This window comes from Oncorhynchus keta, chromosome 11 (assembly GCF_023373465.1).
Source record: "Oncorhynchus keta strain PuntledgeMale-10-30-2019 chromosome 11, Oket_V2, whole genome shotgun sequence".
In the NCBI taxonomy this organism is placed as follows: domain Eukaryota; kingdom Metazoa; phylum Chordata; class Actinopteri; order Salmoniformes; family Salmonidae; genus Oncorhynchus; species Oncorhynchus keta.
Genome location: NC_068431.1, coordinates 20009759 through 20031177, shown reverse-complemented (window position 1 = coordinate 20031177; position 21419 = coordinate 20009759). Strand labels below are relative to the sequence as shown.

The 21419-nt window shown below is 43.0% G+C and overlaps 1 protein-coding gene across 2 annotated transcripts in view; it reads right to left on the bottom strand.

Annotated features, from left to right (window-relative positions):
- The window catches only part of tmem132e (transmembrane protein 132E), a 350391-nt gene that overhangs the window by 67276 nt on the left and 261696 nt on the right, over positions 1–21419 (bottom strand). The window contains exons 1-2 of one of the 2 annotated variants that reach the window (XM_035779823.2): positions 14487–15096; positions 12806–13745 (exon numbers count right to left, since the gene is read on the bottom strand). In XM_035779823.2, the coding sequence (XP_035635716.1) occupies positions 12806–13745; positions 14487–14565 (1019 nt within the window). In that variant the 5' untranslated portion in view covers positions 14566–15096. Of the gene's footprint in view, positions 1–12805; positions 13746–14486; positions 15097–21419 lie in introns of those variants that run through there. The other variant, XM_035779824.2, reaches the window with a different exon arrangement.

Genomic DNA, 21419 nt, shown 5'->3' with positions numbered 1-21419 from the left:
GGTGACCAGAAACATGACCGAATACAAATACTGTAGCTATTCCCTCCGCAAGGCAATCAATCAAGCTAAGCGTCAGTATAAAGACAAAGTAGAGTCGCAATTCAGACACAAGAGGTATGTGGCAGGGTCTACAGTCAATCACGGATTACAAAAAGAAAACCAGCCCCGTCGCAGACCAGGATGTCTTGCTCCCAGACAGACTAAACAACTTGCTTTGAGGACAATACAGTGCCACTGACACGGCCCGCTACCAAAACCTGCGGACTCTCCTTCACTGCAGCCAACGTGAGTAAAAGAGAGAGAGTACTGAGGTCTGCACAACGCATCACCGGGGGCAAACTACCTGCCCTACAGGACACCTACACCACCCGATGTCACAGGAAGGCCATAAAGATCATTAAGGACAACAACCACCCGAGCCACTGCCTGTTCACCTCTCTATCATCCAGAAGAAGAGGTCAGTACAGGTGCATCAAAGCAGGGACCAAGAGAATGAAAAACAGCTTCTATCTCAAGGCCATCAGACTGTTAAACAGCTGCCATACATGTCAAAAGATTTATCACTAGCCACTTTAAAACAATGTCACTTAATATAATGTTTACATACCCTACATTACTCATCTCATATGTATATACTGTACTCGATACCATCTACTGCATCTTGCCTATGCCGTTCTGTACCATCACTCATTCATATATCTTTATGTATATATTCTTCATCCCTTTACACTTGTGTGTATAAGGTAGCTGTTGTGAAATTGTTAGGTTAGATTGCTCGTTGGTTATTACTGCATTGTCGGAACTAGAAGCACAAGCATTTCGCTACACTCGCATTAACATCTGCTAACGAACAATTACACACACAGACATGGGGAGAACAGAGGATAATATACACGTAGAGTGATGAGGGGATGTAAAACAGGTGTGCGGAAAAACAAGACAAAACAAATGGAAAATGAAAGGTGGAGCGGCGATGGCTAGAAGACCGGTTACGTCGACCACCGAGCGCTGCCCGAACAAGGAGAGTAGCCAACTTCGGCGGGAGTCGTGACAGTGTTAGCTATGTAAATGTACTAGAATGCTCAAAAAGGCCGCTAAAATGTGAAATATCGGTTATAGTATCGTTTTGTTTTGGGCAAGGAAAATATCGGATATCGATATCGGCCAAAAATGTCATATCGGTGCATCACTAGCAAAAACCATTAAGCGAAACTGGCTCTCACGAGGACCGCCACAGGAAAAAAAGACCCAGAGTTACCTCTGCTGCAGTGGATAAGTTCATTAGAGTTACCAGCCTCAGAAATTGCAGCTCAAATCAATGCTTCAGAGAGTTCAAGTACCAGACACATCTCAACATCAACTGTTCAGAGGAGAGTGCATGAATCAGGCCTTTACTAAAGGACGCCAATAAGAAGAAGAGACTTGCTTGGGCCAAGAAACACGAGCAATGGACATTAGACTGGTGGAAATCTGTCTTTTGGACTGATAAGTCAAAATTTGAGATTACTGGTTCCAACTGCTGCGTCTTTGTGAGATGCAGAGTAGGTGAATGGATGATCTCTGCATGTGTTGTTCCCACCGTGAAGCATGGAGGCATGATGGTGTGGGGGTGCTTTGCTGGTGACACTGTCAGTGATTTATTTCAAATTCAAGGACCACTTAACCAGCATGGCTACCACAGCATTCTGCAGCAGTACGCCATCCCATCTGGTTGTGCTTAGTGGGACTATCATTTATTTTTAAACAGGACAACAACCCAACACACCTCTAGGCCGTGTAAGGGCTATTTGACCAAGAAGGAGAATGATGGCGTGCTGCATCAGATGACCTGACCTCCACAATCACCCAACCCAATTGTGATGGTTTGGGATGAGTTGGACAATTATTTGGTTACTATATGATTCCATATGTGTTATTTCATAGTTTTGATGTCTTCACTATTACTCTACAATGTAGAAAATAGTCAAACTAAAGAAAAAGCCTTGAATGAGTAGGTGTATCCAAACTTTTGACTGGTACTGTATATAGTTCATTTTGGGGATCAAAAGAGGAAATGAACATCAATACAATACATTACATCACATTCACATTCCAGAACACATGCCTGCAATGGGTTGGAGTGCAGCCGCATCCGAGTGTAGGTGGAGGAAAATATCAACAGTGATATCGTTCAGGAGGATGGAAAGGCAAACTAAGTTTGAGATGCCGAAGAATAGATAGAGGCATTTCAGTTGTGCTGAATACGCAACTGTATGCAACTGCAATACGGAAATGTGTTTGTAGTTTCTCTCATCAAAGGCAAATCTTATTTTTTTTATTTTCCCTAATAGTTTCAATAATCTTGTGGCTTTTATATAATCAGTGCTCACATTTTTATGATACAAATAAGTATTCACCTTGCTAGGTTTGCCAGCTAATCTTGTCACCGCTCAATAGAGGGTAATTGAGTAATCAAAACAGTTCAAACCCCGTCAACACTTAGGAAATCGACATGTAAGGGGTCACAACCAGCTAATCACTACACTAAATTTACATTACACCTTGAGTATTTGAAATTGGGCACATTTGGCCAACTTCACCGCTACACAGAATGTGGCGTGATACAGTATGTGTTTGCGAGGTTAAGCACCGTTTTGCGTCAGCCAATAGCAGGGCAATCTCCTGCTGATGAATTTGATTATGCTAAAACGAAGAAGGAGAGAAGAGGGCAACGTGTCCTGACTCCAGGGGATGGATGGCAAATTATGGAAATGTAATGGGTGGTTGTAGAGAACGAGAGAGTGAGTTGCAGTTTCCAATGCGGATTTGGATTCATATTGTCTATTTATGGTGTCATTTTGGTGACAAAATCTGTTTAAAGGCAACATCCATCTTGCCGGCAGCCATTGAAGACGGCAACTGCTCAGCTAACGCTCAACCAGAGTGAATAATATAAAATGATTGAAGTTCACAGCAGCTACATAGCTGTATCAACGGCAACTGTCATATCTTCAATTTGTATGTATCATCCTTTATATGCAGATAGATATCAACATGGGAAAGTCTGGAGCGAATCCTGCAGAGTGGAACTCTCATATCTCTGAGTATAAGAAATTACTGACTTAGTGGATATCAAACAATTTGACTTGACCAGTCTAATAATGTTGGACTACATACAGAATAAAGTAGACCAAGAAGCATGCCATTGGAATCTATTTAGAATTAGATCTAATCAGTCCAGTCAGCAATTGACTTTTGCACCCATGCACCAAAGACCTCCCTTGGAATCAGTCCGAAATACTCTGCCGAGTCTTTTCCTCTGAATCGACTGGTGTTCCAGCGGACATCAGCATGCATGTGCCTCTGCAAGTGTGTGTAGTCTCTTTATGCTTGGAGTCTGTCTATGTGTGTAAGCAAGTATTTATAGTGTGCATGCTTCTACCTGGTCGATGGAGTCCACGAGCCACACGATGGACGCGCCAGCAGACCGCCTCGAACGCCCAGTTCTGGAGAGACACTTACTTACGCTGGCGCATGTAAATGAGCCTCCCCTTATCTCTAAGCCCCAGGCAAGGCCCCCTGGGAAGTGTTAACCGCAGCAGTGGGAGGAGACCAGGATAGCATTGACCGAGATTGCAGGACTGTGTGTTGGTGTCAAGGTAATTACGGTAATGTGCTCCAATTACCTTGCACCCCCCTTGCCCCTGCTTTGTCTCATTTAAAGTTTTCTGTTCAAAACCGCTGGGGTTCAAACTGCTTTTCCTATAGCAGGGGTCCAAATTGCTGTGTAAAACACACTTCTATGACACAAGTCCTTCCAAGAATCCACCAAGGTAAAGCGATTTTCTCCTCTGTGAATTGAGCTGATACAAGTGGTCATTTTTCTCTCTGGAGAAAATCACACATTGGAAGACATTAGGGTGGGACGCTCTACCAAGTATCCCTTTTGAGTGCACTTACAGGCAGTCCACAAGCGTGATGATACTGTGTATCAGTGCCATTGTATTCTATCATATGACACTAGACACTTTATGAACACGACTGTTCAATTCAATGTCTGCAGTTTTACCACCCAAGGAAGTGGACTGCTCACCCAGTGATAGAAAAAAAGCATTCTTGCAAAAGCCACAACACCATAAGGGAGTCAGAATTTAAACTGATCCAAAAACATGTGTCAGATTTTAGCAACTGGGCATATGCTGCAGATTATGCCCCCGCAACAAGGTGAAAAATACAACTCATAAATGTATAATCATTAACTTTCCTGAAAACCTTCCCCTCAGCCATCTGTTATAAATACGTACTTGCCCGCAATACCCTTGTCCGTGTTTCTTTCCCTTCTGAGGGGCCCCGTTTCTATGATGGCCCGTCCATTTCCGGATGTTAGATCATTTATTAATGTATTATTTTCCCAACATGGCTCATAATGGTGTGGAAACAGCAGTAGCCTGAGTGTAGTCCTCTGGCCAGCATATCACAGCACAGCAGTAGCCTGAGTGTAGTCCTCTGGCCAGCATATCACAGCACAGCACAGCAGTAGCCTGAGTGCAGTCCTCTGGCCAGCATATCACAGCACAGCAGTAGCCTGAGTGTAGTCCTCTGGCCAGCATTAGCATTAGCACCAACAGCACCAACACGCAAAACACACTCCCACTGCCCATATGATCTGATGCTAGTGTTTACATCAACACAAATGGGTGACTTTCTGTGAGGCTTGAACAGTGAATTCCCAAGAGAAAAGACATTGGCAAGTCATGGGGACACTGGGGTGGGTTATATTGGCCAAACTATTCAACATCGCTGACATTAAGGGGCCAGTTTCCCAGACCCTTATTAAGTCTAGTCCTGCCCCCCCCCATTTTTGGGGGAGATTTTCCATTGAGCATATGTGTTTAGTCCAGGACTAGGCTTATTCTGGTCCAAGGAAACTGGCCCTAATTGTCGAAGAGAGGAATAATAGACATGTTTCTAGTTTTTTTTGTACTGCCTCCCCTCAAAGACATCAAATAACTTAGTTCTTGCCCATGTCAAAGAGTCAAAGAGACCCCTACAGAGTTGATACATCATTACAATCAAAGATAGTGGTGGGAAAAACTCAAACCTCTCCATGACTCCCTGTTAAAAGCGTCTCAGCTATCCAAATCACTCCCCGGGGCAGCGTTGTGTACATTATTACAGGAAGACACCTTCCTTGGGAGCCTTTGCCTGTAAAATGTGAGTTGTCAAAAAAGCCAGATCAATTTCTGCTGTTTTGTGACAAAATTAAAGGGAGGAGAGGTAAATAGAGGTAAGCTGCAGTGTAAAATGCAGCACTCATCTTTGCCTTGTCTAAACCCCTGAAGGGCCTGGGATAACCAGGGGGAACTTGCTGCTGCAGCTCTAATAGAACAGATCTAATACGTTAGTGTCAGAGAATCTCATTCATTTAAGTTTCCATTTTAAATGTCAAATGAAGAAACTTGATTTTCACTACACAACACATTATCCAGAAGTCACCATACACAAGTGCCATCTGACCGTGGAACAACAACAAAAACATATACAGTGGGGAGAACAAGTATTTGACACACTGCCGATTTTGAAGGTTTCCCTACTTATAAAGCATGTAGAGGTCTGTAATTTTTATCATAGGTTAACTTCAACTGTGAGAGACGGAATCTAAAATAAAAATCCAGAAAAGCACATTGTATGATTTTTAAGTAATTCATTTGCATTTTATTGCATGACATAAGTACTTGATCACCTACCAACCAGTAAGAATTCCGGCTCTCACAGACCTGTTAGTTTTTCTTTAAGAAGCCCTCCTGTTCTCCACTCATTACCTGTATTAACTGCACCTGTTTGAACTCGTTACCTGTACAAAAGACACCTGTCCACACACTCAATCAAACAGACTCCAACCTCTCCACAATGGCCAAGACCAGAGAGGGTGTAAGGACCTCAGGGATAAAATTGTAGACCTGCACAAGGCTGGGATAGGCTACAGGACAATAGGCAAGCAGCTTGGTGAGAACGCAACAGCTTTTGGCCCAATTATTAGAAAATGGAAGAAGTTCAAGATGACGGTCAATCACCCTCGGTCTGGGGCTCCATGCAAAATCTCTCCTCGTCGGGCATCAATGATCATGAGGAAGGTGAGGGATCAGCCCAGAACTACACGGCAGGACCTGGTCAATTCCTGAAGAGAGCTGGGACCACAGCCTCAAAGAAAACCATTAGTAACACACTACGCCGTCATGGATTAAAATCCTGCAGCGCACACAAGGTCCCCCTGCTCAAGCCAGCGAATGTCCAGGCCCGTCTGAAGTTTGCCAATGACCATCTGGATGATCCAGAGGAGAAATGGGAGAAGGTTATGTGGTCTGATGAGACAAAAATAACGCTTTTTGGTCTAAACTCCACTCGCCGTGTTTGGAGGAAGAAGAAGGAAGAGTACAACCCCAAGAACACCATCCCAACCATGAAGCATGGAGGTGGAAACATCATTCTTTGGGGATGCTTTTCTGATGTATCAAATACTTATGTCCTGCAATATAATGCAAATTAATTACTTAAAAATCATACAATGTGATTTTCTGGATTTTTGTTTTAGATTCCGTCGCTCATAGTTGAAGTGTACCTATGATAAAAAATTACAGACCTCTACATGCTTTGTAAGTAGGAAAATCTGCAAAATCGGCAGTGTATCAAATACTTGTTCTCCCCACTGTAAGTGACTGGAGTTTACCGTGTGAGCGTCAGCATTGGATCAGTTCAGACAAACAGATCTAATAGAAACGGACAGAAATTGACATTGACTGAGTAATACTGTAAGACAAATTTTCTGTAATGCAAAACCCCTCGGAGGGATAGACGTCTTTCTGTTCAGAGCGAATAGACAAGCTTAGTATATTGTACTGTTCTGTCTGTGCTTAAGATACCCATGATATCATCAGTCAGGAGTGACGGTTGATTTTCCTTTATGGTTCCATTAAGAAAAGCCCTTTTAAAAGATGGTCTTTGGTTATCTGGTTATCACATACACATACAGTACTTGCTAGCACCTACATATGCACATGCTCACACACTTGCTCCTTCATGATCGTACGGGCTCACACACACACACTCCACATAACACAATCACAGAGTCGAAAGCCTTTACCAGGTCGATGAAAACGGCTGCACAGTACTGTCTTTTATCGATGGCGGTTATGATATTGTTTAGGACCTTGAGCGTAGCTGAGGTGCACCCATGACCAGCTTGGAAACCAGATTGCATAGTGGAGAAAGTACGGTGTACGGTGAAAGTACGGTCGGTGATCTGTTAATTAACTTGGCTTTCAAAGATTTTAGAAAGGCAGGGTAGGATAGATATAGGTCTATAACAGTTTGGGTCTATAGTGTCTCCCCTTTGAAGAGTAGAAGTAGAAGCTCGAATTGTTAGGGCACAGACCTGGAAAGTATGACAGAACTCCGCAGGCTGTCTCTGCAGTAGATTGCAACTCCGCCCCCTTTAGCAGTTCTATCTTGTCGGAAAATGTTATAGTTAGGGATGGAAATTTGGTGGCCTTCCTAAGCCAGCATTTAGACACGGCTAGAACATCCAGGTTGGTGGAGTATGCTAAAGTAGTGAATAAAACAAACTTAGGGAGGAGGCTTCTAATGCTAACATGCATGAACCCAATGCTTTTACGCTTACAGAAGTCAACAAATGAGAGCGCATGGGGAATGGGAGTGATGCTGGAGGCTACAGGGCCTGGGTTAACCTCTACATCACCAGAGGAACAAAGGAGGAGTAGCATGAGTACGGCTCAAGGCTAAAATAACTGGTTGTCTAGTGCTTTCGGAACAGAGAGTACAAGGAGCAAGTTTCTGGCTGCGGAAGAATAGATTCAAGGCATAATGTACAGACAAGGGTATGGTAGGATGTGAGTACAGTGGAGGTAAGCCTAGGCATTGAATAACGATGAGAGAGGTTTTGTCTCTAGAGGCACCATTTAAGCCAGGTGCGCGGTCACCGCATGTGTGGGGGGTGGAACGTAAGGGCTAGCTAAGGAATATTGAGCAGGGCTGGAGGCTCTACAGTGAAATTAGACTAAAATTACTAACCAAAACAGCAATAGACGAGGCATATTGACATTAGGGAGAGGCATGTGTCGCCGAGTGATCATAGGGTCCAGTGAGTAGCTAGGTGAGCTGGAGGCACGGCGATTCAGACAGCTAGCAGGCCGGGGCTAGCAGCAGGCTAGCAGATAGGCCTCAGGGGACTTCGCAAGAAATTCAGCCTATATTGCTTTATTTCACTGGTGTGCATCAAAAGGATAGAAACGTTAAGTCATAGAGAAAATATAACAAATTCTGCAACTCAGTGAAAACTTCAACAACTAGAAAGGAGAGTGGTCGGTCTGATTGAGGTACGAAAACTCAAAACAGGGAATAAAATGCTTCTCTCCAAGGAGAAGACATGATGGTCTACTACTAAGTTCTAAAACTAAGTAAGAAACTGCCTAAGGCATAAAATCTTAGTCTCCTCTCAGGTTGATGTGAATAAAAAGCGGTAGTTGGTGAACAGTTACGTGCTTCTGTCCTGCACACCAAAGAAAAAAAGTTAAAAGCGGAGGCATTTCATTTAACATTTGTACCATACTGTACATCTTGTTTGTAAGGTTTGTGTGTCCAATATGAATTGGATATCATCTGGCAGTGTCTTTGACACTTTTTTCTCCAGAAACAGCGTGTGTGCGAGTGAGATAGTATTAGTGGTAGGGTGGCTACTTTACAGGTAGCTCTCTCAATGCCACCAGCAGATCAAGAATAAAAAAGTGAGGGGATAGGACGGAGGATAGTTATCCTGAAAGTCTAGAAACCGTCAATAAAACCAAGTCAGAATGGGGCCCTGAACGGGGAGACATGGCAAAGCCACTGGACAGCAGGAAATAGAAGCCCGGATCAGGTTGTTGCCGTGTTCCTCGATAGCGGCAACAAAAACGCCAGAGGGCATAGGCACTGATTTATACGGTGTACGTGAGGCCACTGTACTATATAAGACAGCGTTTTACTTACAGTTCATCGAATAAACTGTATTTTTTTTTTATTTTTTTAATTTCACCCCTTTTTCTCCCCAATTTTGCCACTGTACTGTACTGTATAAGACAGCGTTTTACTTACAGTTCATCGAATAAACTGTATTTATTTTTATTTTTTTAAATTTCACCCCTTTTTCTCCCCAATTTTGTGGTATCCAATTGTTTAGTAGCTACTATCTTGTCTCATCGCTACAACTCCTGTACAGGCTCGGGAGAGACGAAGGTTGAAAGTCATGCGTCCTCCGATACACAACCCAACCAAGCCGCACTGCTTCTTAACACAGCGTGCATCCAACCCGGAAGCCAGCCGCACCAATGTGTCGGTGGAAACACCGGGAAGCACCCGGCCCACCACAGGAGTCGCTGGTGCGCCAAGCCCGCCCTAACCCAGACGACGCTGGGCCAACTGGGCGTCGCCCCACAGACCTCCCGGTCGCGGCCGGTTACGACAGAGCCTGGGCGCGAACCCAGAGTCTCTGGTGGCACAGCTGGCACTGCAGTACAGCGCCCTTAACCACTGCACCACCCGGGAGGCCCGAATAAACTGTACTTTAACATATGTACATGATAATAATTCTAATTCTTATTCATAAATGTAGCCCCACAAATGTAGATGTCATTCTCACCTCTGTTTATTCACCACTCCAGATAGAGGTGGACTTCTCAATCTCAACAAAAACACAGAACAAACTCATTATAGCTTTTCTGGGTGATGACAAGCATTACAAAGACGTGCTGGGTATGATTAATAATATATAATAATATAATATATGCCATTTAGCAGACGCTTTTATCCAATGCAGTGCATACATTTTAAGTATGTGTGGTCCCAGGAATCAAACCCACTATCAAGGCGTAGCAATCGCCATGCGTTACCAACTGAGCTGCAGAGGACCACATACTGCCATGCACTGCATTCTTATTATTTCCATAGTAACGGAACATTAAAGGCATTAAAGGCCCCCCCCTCCCCCCCCCCAACACACACACATGTGCACACATGCACATCTGTTACAATGGGAACCGTGGGGGAGGGGGGCGGACAGGGAATTTCCAAGAGTCACAAAGCCCCACCACCTCAAATGTGATCCACTGCAGTAACATGGTAGACATTGAAAGCCATAAGAAATGAAAAGGGGATGGATGGAGGCAGCTAGGGAGGGAGGGTTAAAGGAGGTAGACTTTTGCTGAGTTCAATTAATATTTAAAGACCTTCTTTATTACATCTTTACTCATCTTATTTTGGTGGAGATGCCTCAACAGTTGACTTCCAGCACTGTTTAATTCACACCCAATTGAGTCAACTGTCTCAGGCTCTCTCTCCCTCTTATCACCTATTTTACCTGGAGTTGTATTTTTCTCTTTTTCACAGAGAGACAGAAATGCAACACTATCACTATCGTGTATATGCAACACTGTATAATTCTTAGATAATCACAGAAATGTTAAAGAGGAGGGTCAAAGATGAATAGAGAGCTGACATTTGAATGTTATGTTTCTAAGGCAACCTAGTTTGCAAGGGAAAGTCATGTCCAAGACAGTAATGATAAAAAATCAGTTTAGAGGATGCACATTGCACACAACGTGATGATGGCTGAAATAGACACGGTATCATTCCATATTATGAAAACCTTTGAAACATCAGAGAATCTGGTCATCCATTTTGTTTCACCATGTTTTAACTATGTACAGAAACATACAATATAACTGGATGGAAAAAACAGTGAAAACATTTTTGGGTGGCATTTTCATCACTAAAGTGGCACTAAAATGGATTCATTAGAAAATGTTATGAATGGGATGGACACCGATGAGGTGAAGTTAATAGTAAATGCTTGATCTATATATGACAACAGTGTTAGGTAGGGCTGGAAGGACTTCTTTAGGAAAACACCTCGAAGGTTGGAACAAACATCATTATGTAGTCATCCAGAGTCAAATGTATCTATTTTCTAAGCTATAGCACAACATATTTAACAGGTTTTTAAAGGAACTAAGAGTTCGGTCTGCTTTGTGTTTTCACTTTAGCCATGGAAAAAGTTTTGCGATACTGGTATCATCACAGGCCTAGTGTTAGGGTGAGAGATTGGGCAGAACACCGCTTGGAACAAGATATCTTTTGGGAGGGAGGGTCTCCTTGGGTGCAGTCACGGCTGTGATGATGTGAAGACAGCTTGGGGCTGTCCTCCTTGGAGTCTGGAAAGCCTTTACCTTGTGAAAAGACTGTTGTGTGGATAAGTTCCATAAAACAGCCCACAATTTATACCTTTATACACATACACAGGAAACACATCCAGCACATTCGTATACTAGTACGCACATACACACGTCTCATGCTTGTCCCCACACACACCTTGGGTTGGTTATGTAGTAGGAGTCTTTCATGTTGAACTGGGGTGGTAACTCTAATGCACTATCCCTGCCTGCATAAATCATAGCACTGCCTGTTCCTGTTTGCCTTAATGCGTTATTGAAGTCTAATTAATTCACAGTGAATTCCTAAATTGAAGTCTGAGAGTTTCCATTTTGATTAGGGGGCGCCGTGTTTACGAAGCGTTTTGCCGTCATGCCTCAGCTTTCGCTTAATATCGGGCCCCTCCCCCTCTATTTCTTCTCATCTTCAGGGGAGTGGAAAAAGAAAGCTCATTTTCCCGAGGCTTTAATGGATTTAAATAATCATTTTCTTTCGTCGGAGAACTCTAACCCTCCCATTATGTTGACGGAGAGGATGAACAGTGAGAAACACAGGGGCGAGGGAGAGGAGACATGCCTCGTATCCCCTAAGCTCTAATTCAACAAGAAGTGGGTCAGCTCATGAGGAATTTAATTTGAACAGATGTCAATTACTACCCATTATGCCTGCTCTTTCGAGGGGCTGCTGAACGCTCTTCCGTCTCATGTTCTTGGAGCCGAGTCTTACATGAGAGATTGAAAAAGATTTGACATGATATAGTCCTTTAACTTCTTCACTGTGCCGGTTGAATCTATAGCGCTAGGGAATGAAGTATCAAGGCCTCTCTGTTGCAGGGGACATTGAGACCTCCAGTTATCAACATCTAGGCGTGTGTTCAATAGAGAGATGGTATACCAACCAGAAGTGTCTTTTTTCCTCTACGGAATGTTGAAAAACAGAAACTTCAAAATGGCTTGACGTTCATGATTCTAGAGAACATCTCTTGTCTTTTAATTGTGTAAGCTCCAGCACTTATGTAAGGAAATGTTTCTGTTCAAAACATATAGGCACCACTTCAAAGGACTGAGATAATCTAATGAGAGTGAAGAAATCAGTGATTATAAATTCTACCTAGTCTTAAGAAAATAATCTAATGCATATAATTGGTAAGAGTGAACTCACTGGACAAGGGTTAGAGTTAACCCTGTAGGAGGGTTAGGGTTAATCCTGGATAAAGGGTTAACCCTGGATAAATGGTTAGGGTTAACCTTGGAGAAGGGTTAGGGTTAACCCTGGATAAAGGGTTAGGGTTAACCTTGGAGAAGGGTTAACCCTGGATAAAGCGTTAGTTGTTTATCGCCTTCTCCAGGGTTAACCCTATGTCAGTAATGCTTGGACAGTGCTTATGTAAGGCAGTAAGTAACACATTGACCATATTTCCTTATGAAAGCACACACTGTGATTCCTTGCCTCCTTAGCTATATTGGAGGAGAAGGTCCAAGGTCCCTACCCTCTGACCTAGGGGAGATGATGTGAAGAATCCAGGAAAGATGAATTGAGAAGAAAATTAATTGAAATACCCACTTACTTGAGGGTGAACTGCTCCACGGTGGAGTTGGGCACCAGGTAGAGGAAGATGTTGAGGGTCTCGCCTGGCTTCAGCGGCTTCTCCGGCAACCTCAGGAACATGTTCTTATCCAGCTGCTTGTCCACCACCAACTGCTCCTGGCTGGACTGGTACAGGCTGATGCTACCGATGCGGAGGAGGGGGTGCTGAGAGGGCGGCTCACCCTGTGATCCACCTCTGCGGCCCGAGCTCTCGCCGCACTCCCCTCCGCTGTCCGGGTCGTGGAGGGTGTAGTAGAGCTCCGTCTGTAGGGTCTCCACACTCAGCTCCAGGCCCAAGCTGTCGCTGGAGCCTTTCCTCCGGCCCAGGGGGGCCACATTGGTATTGAACCAGGTGGGGGGCAACTCCAGCTGGGCCAAGCACTGGGCTAGGTTCCCCCAAAGGCGGCACGACGTCTTGATCTCGCGTACGTCACGGAAGGCGTGGAGCCTCACGCAGGGCAGCTTGTCCTGGACCTTGAAGTCATCCCAGTCGCGACCTGCTATGTAGAAGAGCACCTGGACCACAGGGTTGCTGGAAAACACCCTTGACTGGACAATAAAGGCCCGGACCTTCCAGTTGACTGTCAGCCGCCCGGGGATGTCCAGGGGGCTGGAGGGCTGAAGGAGGTCCTTGGGCAGGCTCTGGTCCTGGGCGAACGGGCCAAAGGTGATGTTGACGGCGGGAAGCTCCTTGGTCTGAAAGACAACAAAGCTCTCGGAACGCTGGAGAGGATGTCCGTTGGTGGGGATACTGCTGCTTTGGCCCGAGGACCTGGTCTCTCGCAGGAAGAAGGCCAGCTGGGCGTTGGAGAGCTTAAAGTTGGAGGGAAGGTAGACATCAGGAGGGGTGGGGGTGGATGTGACTGCCGAAGAGCTGAGGAGAGCATCTGAGCTTGTCGGGGATACCTTCCCTGCAAATGCTGATCAGAGAGAAAGAGAAAAAGAGAGGACAAGGTTATAATTTTTACAATGCAACATGTAATTTCTTTCTTTGCCATTTTCACCTGCTCTTTACATTTAACTGCCACAGACAGACAGACAGACAGACAGACAGACAGACAGACAGACAGACAGACAGACAGACAGACAGACAGACAGACAGACAGACAGACAGACAGACAGACAGACAGACAGACAGACAGACAGACAGACAGACAGATTTTACCATCTCACCCAGTCAGAGAAGGATGAAATGTGAACAGTCAATGAACACTAATCATCTGGTAAAGGGGCAGTATGTGTCAAGTGGCTTGCAGGCAGGTTGGGTCATTGTACCCGTTAATAAGCTGCCCGGCCATGGATCTATATCATACATGCTGTTCACAAGATACAGCTCAACACAACACGCTCAATCGATTGTTCCTCGAGTTCAATAACACACCAGTAGTCAGTCTTAAAATTGACTGAGAAGCTAACGTTTGGACAAAACGCAGAGGTTTTAAAAAAAAACAAGACATTTGACGAGGACAAAATGTAAAAGCTAAATAGGGTTAAATAGGGAGATCATTTAGGACAAAATAAAGTGGGAACAAACAAAAACGTGTTATATAATCACAAACTCAGAGAAAAGAACAACTTAAAACATATACCCTCAAGCTATAACATACAATCTGCTCAGGCATAGGACACAGTCATAAAGAAACACTATTGATGTGACATACTTATCAGAAGTACCAAGAATAGGGCATAAAAGTGCCAAAGCCTTTCCAGACAGACCAAATAAGAGATTAAAAGTCCCATGTTCCAAATGGCCTGGCATTGAAAGTATATTTCCTTGAATAGCCTTTGAAAAGCGAATATCCAATCATCAGTAGAGAGTTTGCAGTCACACAATTAACCGATCCTCAAGCATCAGTAAAAAAAATATCTCCACAGATATTCACTGTACTGGAACAGATTTCTCAGTGGCTCAATTGCTTGCACTGCAGCACATGCCTGTGGGGGACCTACAGAGGTTCTTGGACCTCTGCTTCTATTCCCTTTGGTGCAGTCGTGGTCCACAGCAAAGACACACAGAAGCTCTTTGAATCCAGTCCACATGCAGCTTCACTCTGGCAGCAGTCCCTTATAGACCAAACCCCTCCTCGCTAGCTGGGTCTAATACTGTAGACAAAGCCTTGACACCGCCCCGTCTCGCCACACCTAGCCTCAGTCTATAATCACCATTTTAGCTCCCAGCCAGAGCTAAGACACACAGGCCTCAAAGGACTCTTGAACCACACACTCGAGGAAAAAAAATCTCCAGCTCGATTCATCCTCTCCCACAGGACGTGTTCAGGCAGGCTCTTCTGTTTGTGTGTGAGTCAGTGAGTGAGCGAGTGTCTGTATGTGTTGGAGGGGAGGGGTGAGGTGGGAATGGGGGAGGAATGTATTACTTGAATGCCTTCAGGCAAAGAGAGTGAGCGGGAGAGAGGGGGGGATTAGCTAAAGATCATTGACGAATTAGCTCTCCCTCTACTCCTCACTCTCCTCCTCTCTTCTTCTGCCACGGCCCCGAGGAAGAGAATGAGGGTACGTGGGGGAGGGGAGGGTTAGGGGATTTCGACTACTTTTCCCCCTAAATCACAAGTTGCTTGAATTCCTACAATAAAAGACTAGGGAATTCTTGGATGTGTGTGTGGGCCAGGCCTACACTCGGCATCACGCTCAACAGGAGGCCGAAAAAAAGATGAAGGGGCCTGTTGTTCTTTCCACCATGAACCGTTTCACTTATTTCCACATCAAGGTAGATGTTCTTGGGCACTGTTTTTATCAGTTATTTTCAGTCATGTATCAGATTTCCCAAAGGACTACAGATGAGATTTTGCGTATCTGCTTGAGGAACCAGTACATTTCTCGGAGTTGTCTGAGCCTCCTTCAAAAATGATTTCATATAATTTATAGCCGATTTAGCATTATCGGGAAAAAAGGGGTCCATTTATCGCAATATGGGTTGTTGTACATATCGCCCAGCTCTAGTCAAACATGGTGCACTCCCACAGTGTGGTCGACTCTGACCGTCTGAGGGCCAGGCAATGAAGTACCTCTTTAGGGGACTGACATGATACTCTCATCTCTGCAGAGCAGAGCAACGCTGTTCCATTATGAGACCACATTAGCTGCTTGAGTGTCTCTTCATCCCTTTCTAAACACGCGTAATGCACACAACCGATTGCTCTTGTATAGTTCCCCGTTCCTCCCTCCCTCCTACTGTGTACTCCAGCCCGAGGCACACTATGGTCTGATTGAGGGGGCATGATTTATGGCCCACGATGCACTGGGGTACTTCCCCTCTTCACCTGGGGTGCCCTTCCTTTTCGTTGCTGCTGTATCAAAGTGCGGTGGGGATGGGGGAGCAGATGGGGCTTACAAATGGAAATCTGATAGTTTCCCCCTCCCCTATTACCATTTGGCTTCCTATTAGACCTAAGGGCCAAATTTAGTGGCTTCTCTTCCTGTTGCATGCTCTGTTAACATGATACACATCTGTTGGGTGGGGGAAATGAATGTGTAGCACTAGCAAGCATCACCTCAGGGCTCTTTCCATCTATCAGAACATTTGCCCTGATGGAGATTAATGAAACATTTTGCCTACTATTGGTTGTTAAGGTTGGGGCTATTTCATTCAGCTTAGTGTGTACTATTATGTTGCAAACCATTTCTCCCTCAAGATTACATTTCCCCCCATGTAAGATAAAAAAGATAATATTGCAGAAATGACCTTCTCTTATCCTCCAACTTGTTAGGATGCATCAAGTCAATTTATAATTTCAGAGGGTTTATTTATTGACAAAAAGTGATGAAATGTAGACATCAGTGAAACGAATCATTTGCAGAGGGCTAGAATGACATAAAGCTGGATCCGTTTGATCTCGCTACTTTATGCTAATCACTTGCTCAATGGCCACAACTCAGACAGTCTGCTGCATTAGCTAGATAGGAGTTAGCATAACAAACAATGGTTGCAAATAAGTTGATTTGCATAAAAAACTGGGCATTTGCTTTGAGGCTTTTGGTGTCTCATGTCTGGGTATTAGTTCACAGACACGGCACGGCACAGTATCCTGAAAACGAAACCCACAGCAAATAAGTAATTAATGTTGTAATGTTTGTTATATCAGTACAAACACAGCAACATCATTTCCTGGCAAACCTGCCTACTTTGTAGCACCCCTCATCTCCCATCAAAGCTCCATTGCCTCCAATGGTATTTGTTTACGCATTGGAGGGCGAATGCTGCAGGGAAAGTTATATGTTAGAGTAGGGTGCTGGCATTTTTGTTTTGCCTCCTTTTCTCTGGTGGGGGTTCAATTTGCCACCTGCGCCTTTGAAATGTGCAAATCACAGTTTCTGTGAAATAGGCCGACACTGAAGAGGGAACATGCTATATAAACATAGTCTAGCTTAATAATGAGTGATGTGAGAAAAACGTACATCTACAAGGGAGTTATAGTACATTATTCTCTGTTTACGTAACAGCGCTGGTTTGCTGATGCCATGAAAAGGCTACTGTGTCTAGTGTTGAGTGATTAATGCTTTTTTTTGTTTCAGTTTGATTATTAAAAAATAATAACCGTTTTCAATTTTGGTTTTGAATTATTATTATTTTTTACATGAAATGTACTATGAAATAAAGAAGTTACAGTAATTTTTTTGTTGTGTTTTTTTTAGGGCAATTCCAAAGCCAAAAATAGTGAACATTCAATTGCCAAAACTTTGAAAATATTCCATTGTCTCTGTCAGGTCCACATGGGGTAGAAATCAATAGACAAATATGAAATTAATATGAAATAATACAATATTTCAGTTGTGTATACTACAAAATGGTAAGAAGCACGGTTTGGCGGGTCATGTTTCGGAGGACGCATGACCTGACCTTTGCCTCTACCGAGCCCGTTGGGGAGTTGCAGTGATGAGACAAGATTGTAATTGGATCGCAATTGGAAATCATGAAAGTTGGGAGGAAAAGGGGGTAAAATGTTTATTTTTTTTAATTGTGTCCCAAATAGTTCTTGACTTGATTTCTCTGTTTTCTTTCGTGAATTATTTTATTTCTCTTTAGTGAAACAGCACATTGGAATTCAGGTAATTGAACCGACGTCGGTCAATCAGTTTTGTTTAATAACACCCTCACCCAAAAAGTTGGATATTCGCTCAGCACTAACAGTTGTAGATATAAAGCAGCCTGTCAAAGTCATTGAAAATATAGACACTGGCTGTTATGAGCTGAGTGGTGCAGGTTAAAATATGCAGAGAAATTAATGGGAGAGCAAGGTAGGTTAAATGAATAAATGCCTCTTCAATGACAGGGGAGGGAAAGGTTGCTCGAGTGAACGGCAGCGTCTTCACCGTCTCTGCCATCGATCCGAAATGTCTTACGCAATTTTACATTGTGCAGAATATCGATCTTATAAAGTATTGAGGTTGAAAAACAAAGGTATACATATTTCATAGACATCAGTCAATCACTACATAGAAACATTTCACAATGTAAAATAAAAACGGCTGATGTCAAACTGAGTAAATGAAATATGTCACGTTCTGACCTTAGTTCTGTTGTTATGTCTTTGTTTAGTATGGTCAGGGTGTGAGTTGGGTGGGTTGTCTATGTTCCATTTTCTATGATTTGAGATTTCTGTGTTTGGCCTGGTATGGTTCTCAATCAGAGGCAGCTGTCAATCGTTGTCCCTGATTGAGAACTGGTTTCACTTTTGATTTGTGTGTGATTGTTTCCTGTGTCAGTGTTTGTTTCACATGGGACTGTTTCATTTGTTTCAGTTATTCACGTTGTTATTTTGTAGTTTAGTGTTCATGTAAATAAAGTATTGTTATGAACACTTACCACGCTGCACATTGGTCATGACATCTCTTACTCCTCGTCAGAAGAAGAGGATGAGCGGTACAAAATATTAGTAGTCTGTGCTTGCTGCTCAATATTCTAATGTTCTAAAGATATTTTCCAAATCACATTTCTCTCAGACAATGATATGGCCATTTGTGCAGCTGTTGAATATTCATGAGTCGTATGAAAAGTTACAAATGTTCCTCCATATTGCTAAGCAATAGGTATCTACAGTACTGTGGAAAAGTATTTGCCCCCTTCCTGATTTCTTATGTTTTTGCAAATTTGTCACACTTAAATGTTTCAGATCATCAAACAAATTGTAATATTACACAACGATAACCCAAGTAAACACAAAATGCAGTTTTTAAGTGCTACTTTTATTTATTAAGGGAAAAAAGCTATCCGAGCCGTCATGGCCCTATGTGACAAAGTAATCGCCCCCCTTGTTAAATCATGAAGTTACAGTGGTTAATCACATTTTTTGGAAAGCTGAGTTCAATTTCACTAGCCACACCCAGGCCTGATTACTGCCAGAACTGTTGAATCAAGAAATCCCTTAGAAAGAACCTGTCTGAAAAAAGTGAAGTAGGCCAAAAGATCTCAAAAAGCAAGACATCATGCCGCGATTCAAAGAAATTCAGGAACATTTACATTACATTTAAGTCATTTAGCAGACAGATGAGAAACAAAGTAATTGACATCTATCAGTCTGGAAAGGGTTACAAAGCCATTTCTAAAGCTTTGGGACTCCAGCGAACCGCGGTGAGAGCCAGTATCCACAAATGGAGAACATTTGGAACAGTGGTGAACCTTCCCAGGATTGGCCGGCCTACCAAAATTACCCCAAGAGCGCAGCGACGACTCATCCAAGAGGTCACAAAAGAACCCACAACAACATCTAAAGAACTGCAGACCTCAGTTAACCTCTTGAACCTCTGGGGGCAGTATTTCATTTTTGGATGAAAAACGCTCCTGTTTTAAACAAGATATTTTGTCACGAAAAGATGCTCGACTATGCATATAATTGACAGCTTTGGAAAGAAAACACTCTGACGTTTCCAAAACTGCAAAGATATTGTCTGTGTGTGCCACAGAACTAATGCTACAGGCGAAACCAATATGACATTTCATATAGGAAGTATGACAGATTTTGAATGCGCTGTGTTCCAATGTCTCCTTATATGGCTGTGATTGCGCAAGGAATGAGCCTACACTTTCTGTCGTTTCCCCAAGTTGTCTGCAACATTGTGACGTATTTGTAGGCATATCATTGGAAAATTGACCATAAGAGACTCCATTTACCAGGTGTCCGCTCGGTGTCCTCCGTCAAAACTATTGCGTAATCTCCAGGTGCGTGCATTTTTCCATTTTGTTCAGAGGAGAAACCAAACTGCCACGAGTGATTTATCATCGAATAGATATGTGAAAAACACCTTGAGGATTGATTCTAAACAACGTTTGCCATGTTTCTGTCGATATTATGGAGTTAATTTGGAAAAAAGTTTGCCGTTGTAATGACTGAATTTTCGGGGTTTTTCTTAGCTAAACGTGATGAACAAAACGGAGCGATTTCTCCTACACAAATAATATTTTTGGAAAAACGGAACATTTGCTATCTAACTGAGAGTCTCCTCATTGAAAACATCCGAAGTTCTTCAAAGGTAAATTATTTAATTTGAATGCTTTTCATGTTTTTGTGAAAATGTTGCCTGCTGAATGCTAGGCTTAATGCTATGCTAGCTATCAATACTCTTACACAAATGCTTGTGTAGCTATGGTTGAAAAGCATTTTTTGAAAATCTGAGATGACAGTGTTGTTAACAAAAGGCTACGCTTGTGAGCCAATATATTTATTTTATTTAATTTGCGATTTTCATTAATAGTTAACGTTGCGTTATGGTAATGAGCTTGAGGCTATAATTACGCTCCCGGATACAGGTTTTTTTTCTTAGCCAAACGTGATGAACAAAACGGAGCGATTTCTCCTACACAAATAATATTTTGGAAAAATTGAACATTTGCTATCTAACTGAGAGTCTCCTCATTGAAAACATCCGAAGTTCTTCAAAGGTAAATGATTTTATTTGAATGCTTTTCTTGTTTTTGTGAAAATGTTGCCTGCTGAATGCTAGGCTTAATGCTATGCGAGCTATCAATACTCTTACACAAATGCTTGTGTAGCTATGGTTGAAAAACATTTTTTGAAAATCTGAGATGACAGTGTTGTTAACAAAAGGCTAAGCTTGTGAGCCAATATATTTATTTCATTTCATTTGCGATTTTCATGAATAGTTAACGTTGCGTTATGGTAATGAGCTTGAGGCTATAATTACTCTCTCAGATACGGGATTGCTCGTCGCAACAGGTTAAGGTCAGTGTTCATGACTCAACCATAAGAAAGAGACTGTGCAAAAATGTCATACATGGCAGAGTTCCAAGGCGAAAACATCTGCTGACCAAAAAGAACATAAAGGCTCATCACACTTTTGGCAAAAAACATCTTGATGATCCCCAAGACTTTTGGGGAAAATATTCTGTGGACTGACGAGACAAAAGTTGAACTTTTTGGAAGGTGTACGTCACGTTATATCTGCCGTAAAAGTAACACAGGATTTCAGAAAAGGAACATTATACCAATAGTCAAATATGGTGGTGGTAGTGTGATGGGCTGCTTTGCTGCTTCAGGACCTGGACGACTTGCTGTGATTGATGGAACCATGAAATCTGGTCTCTACCAAAACATCCTGAAGGAGAATGTCCGGCCATCAGT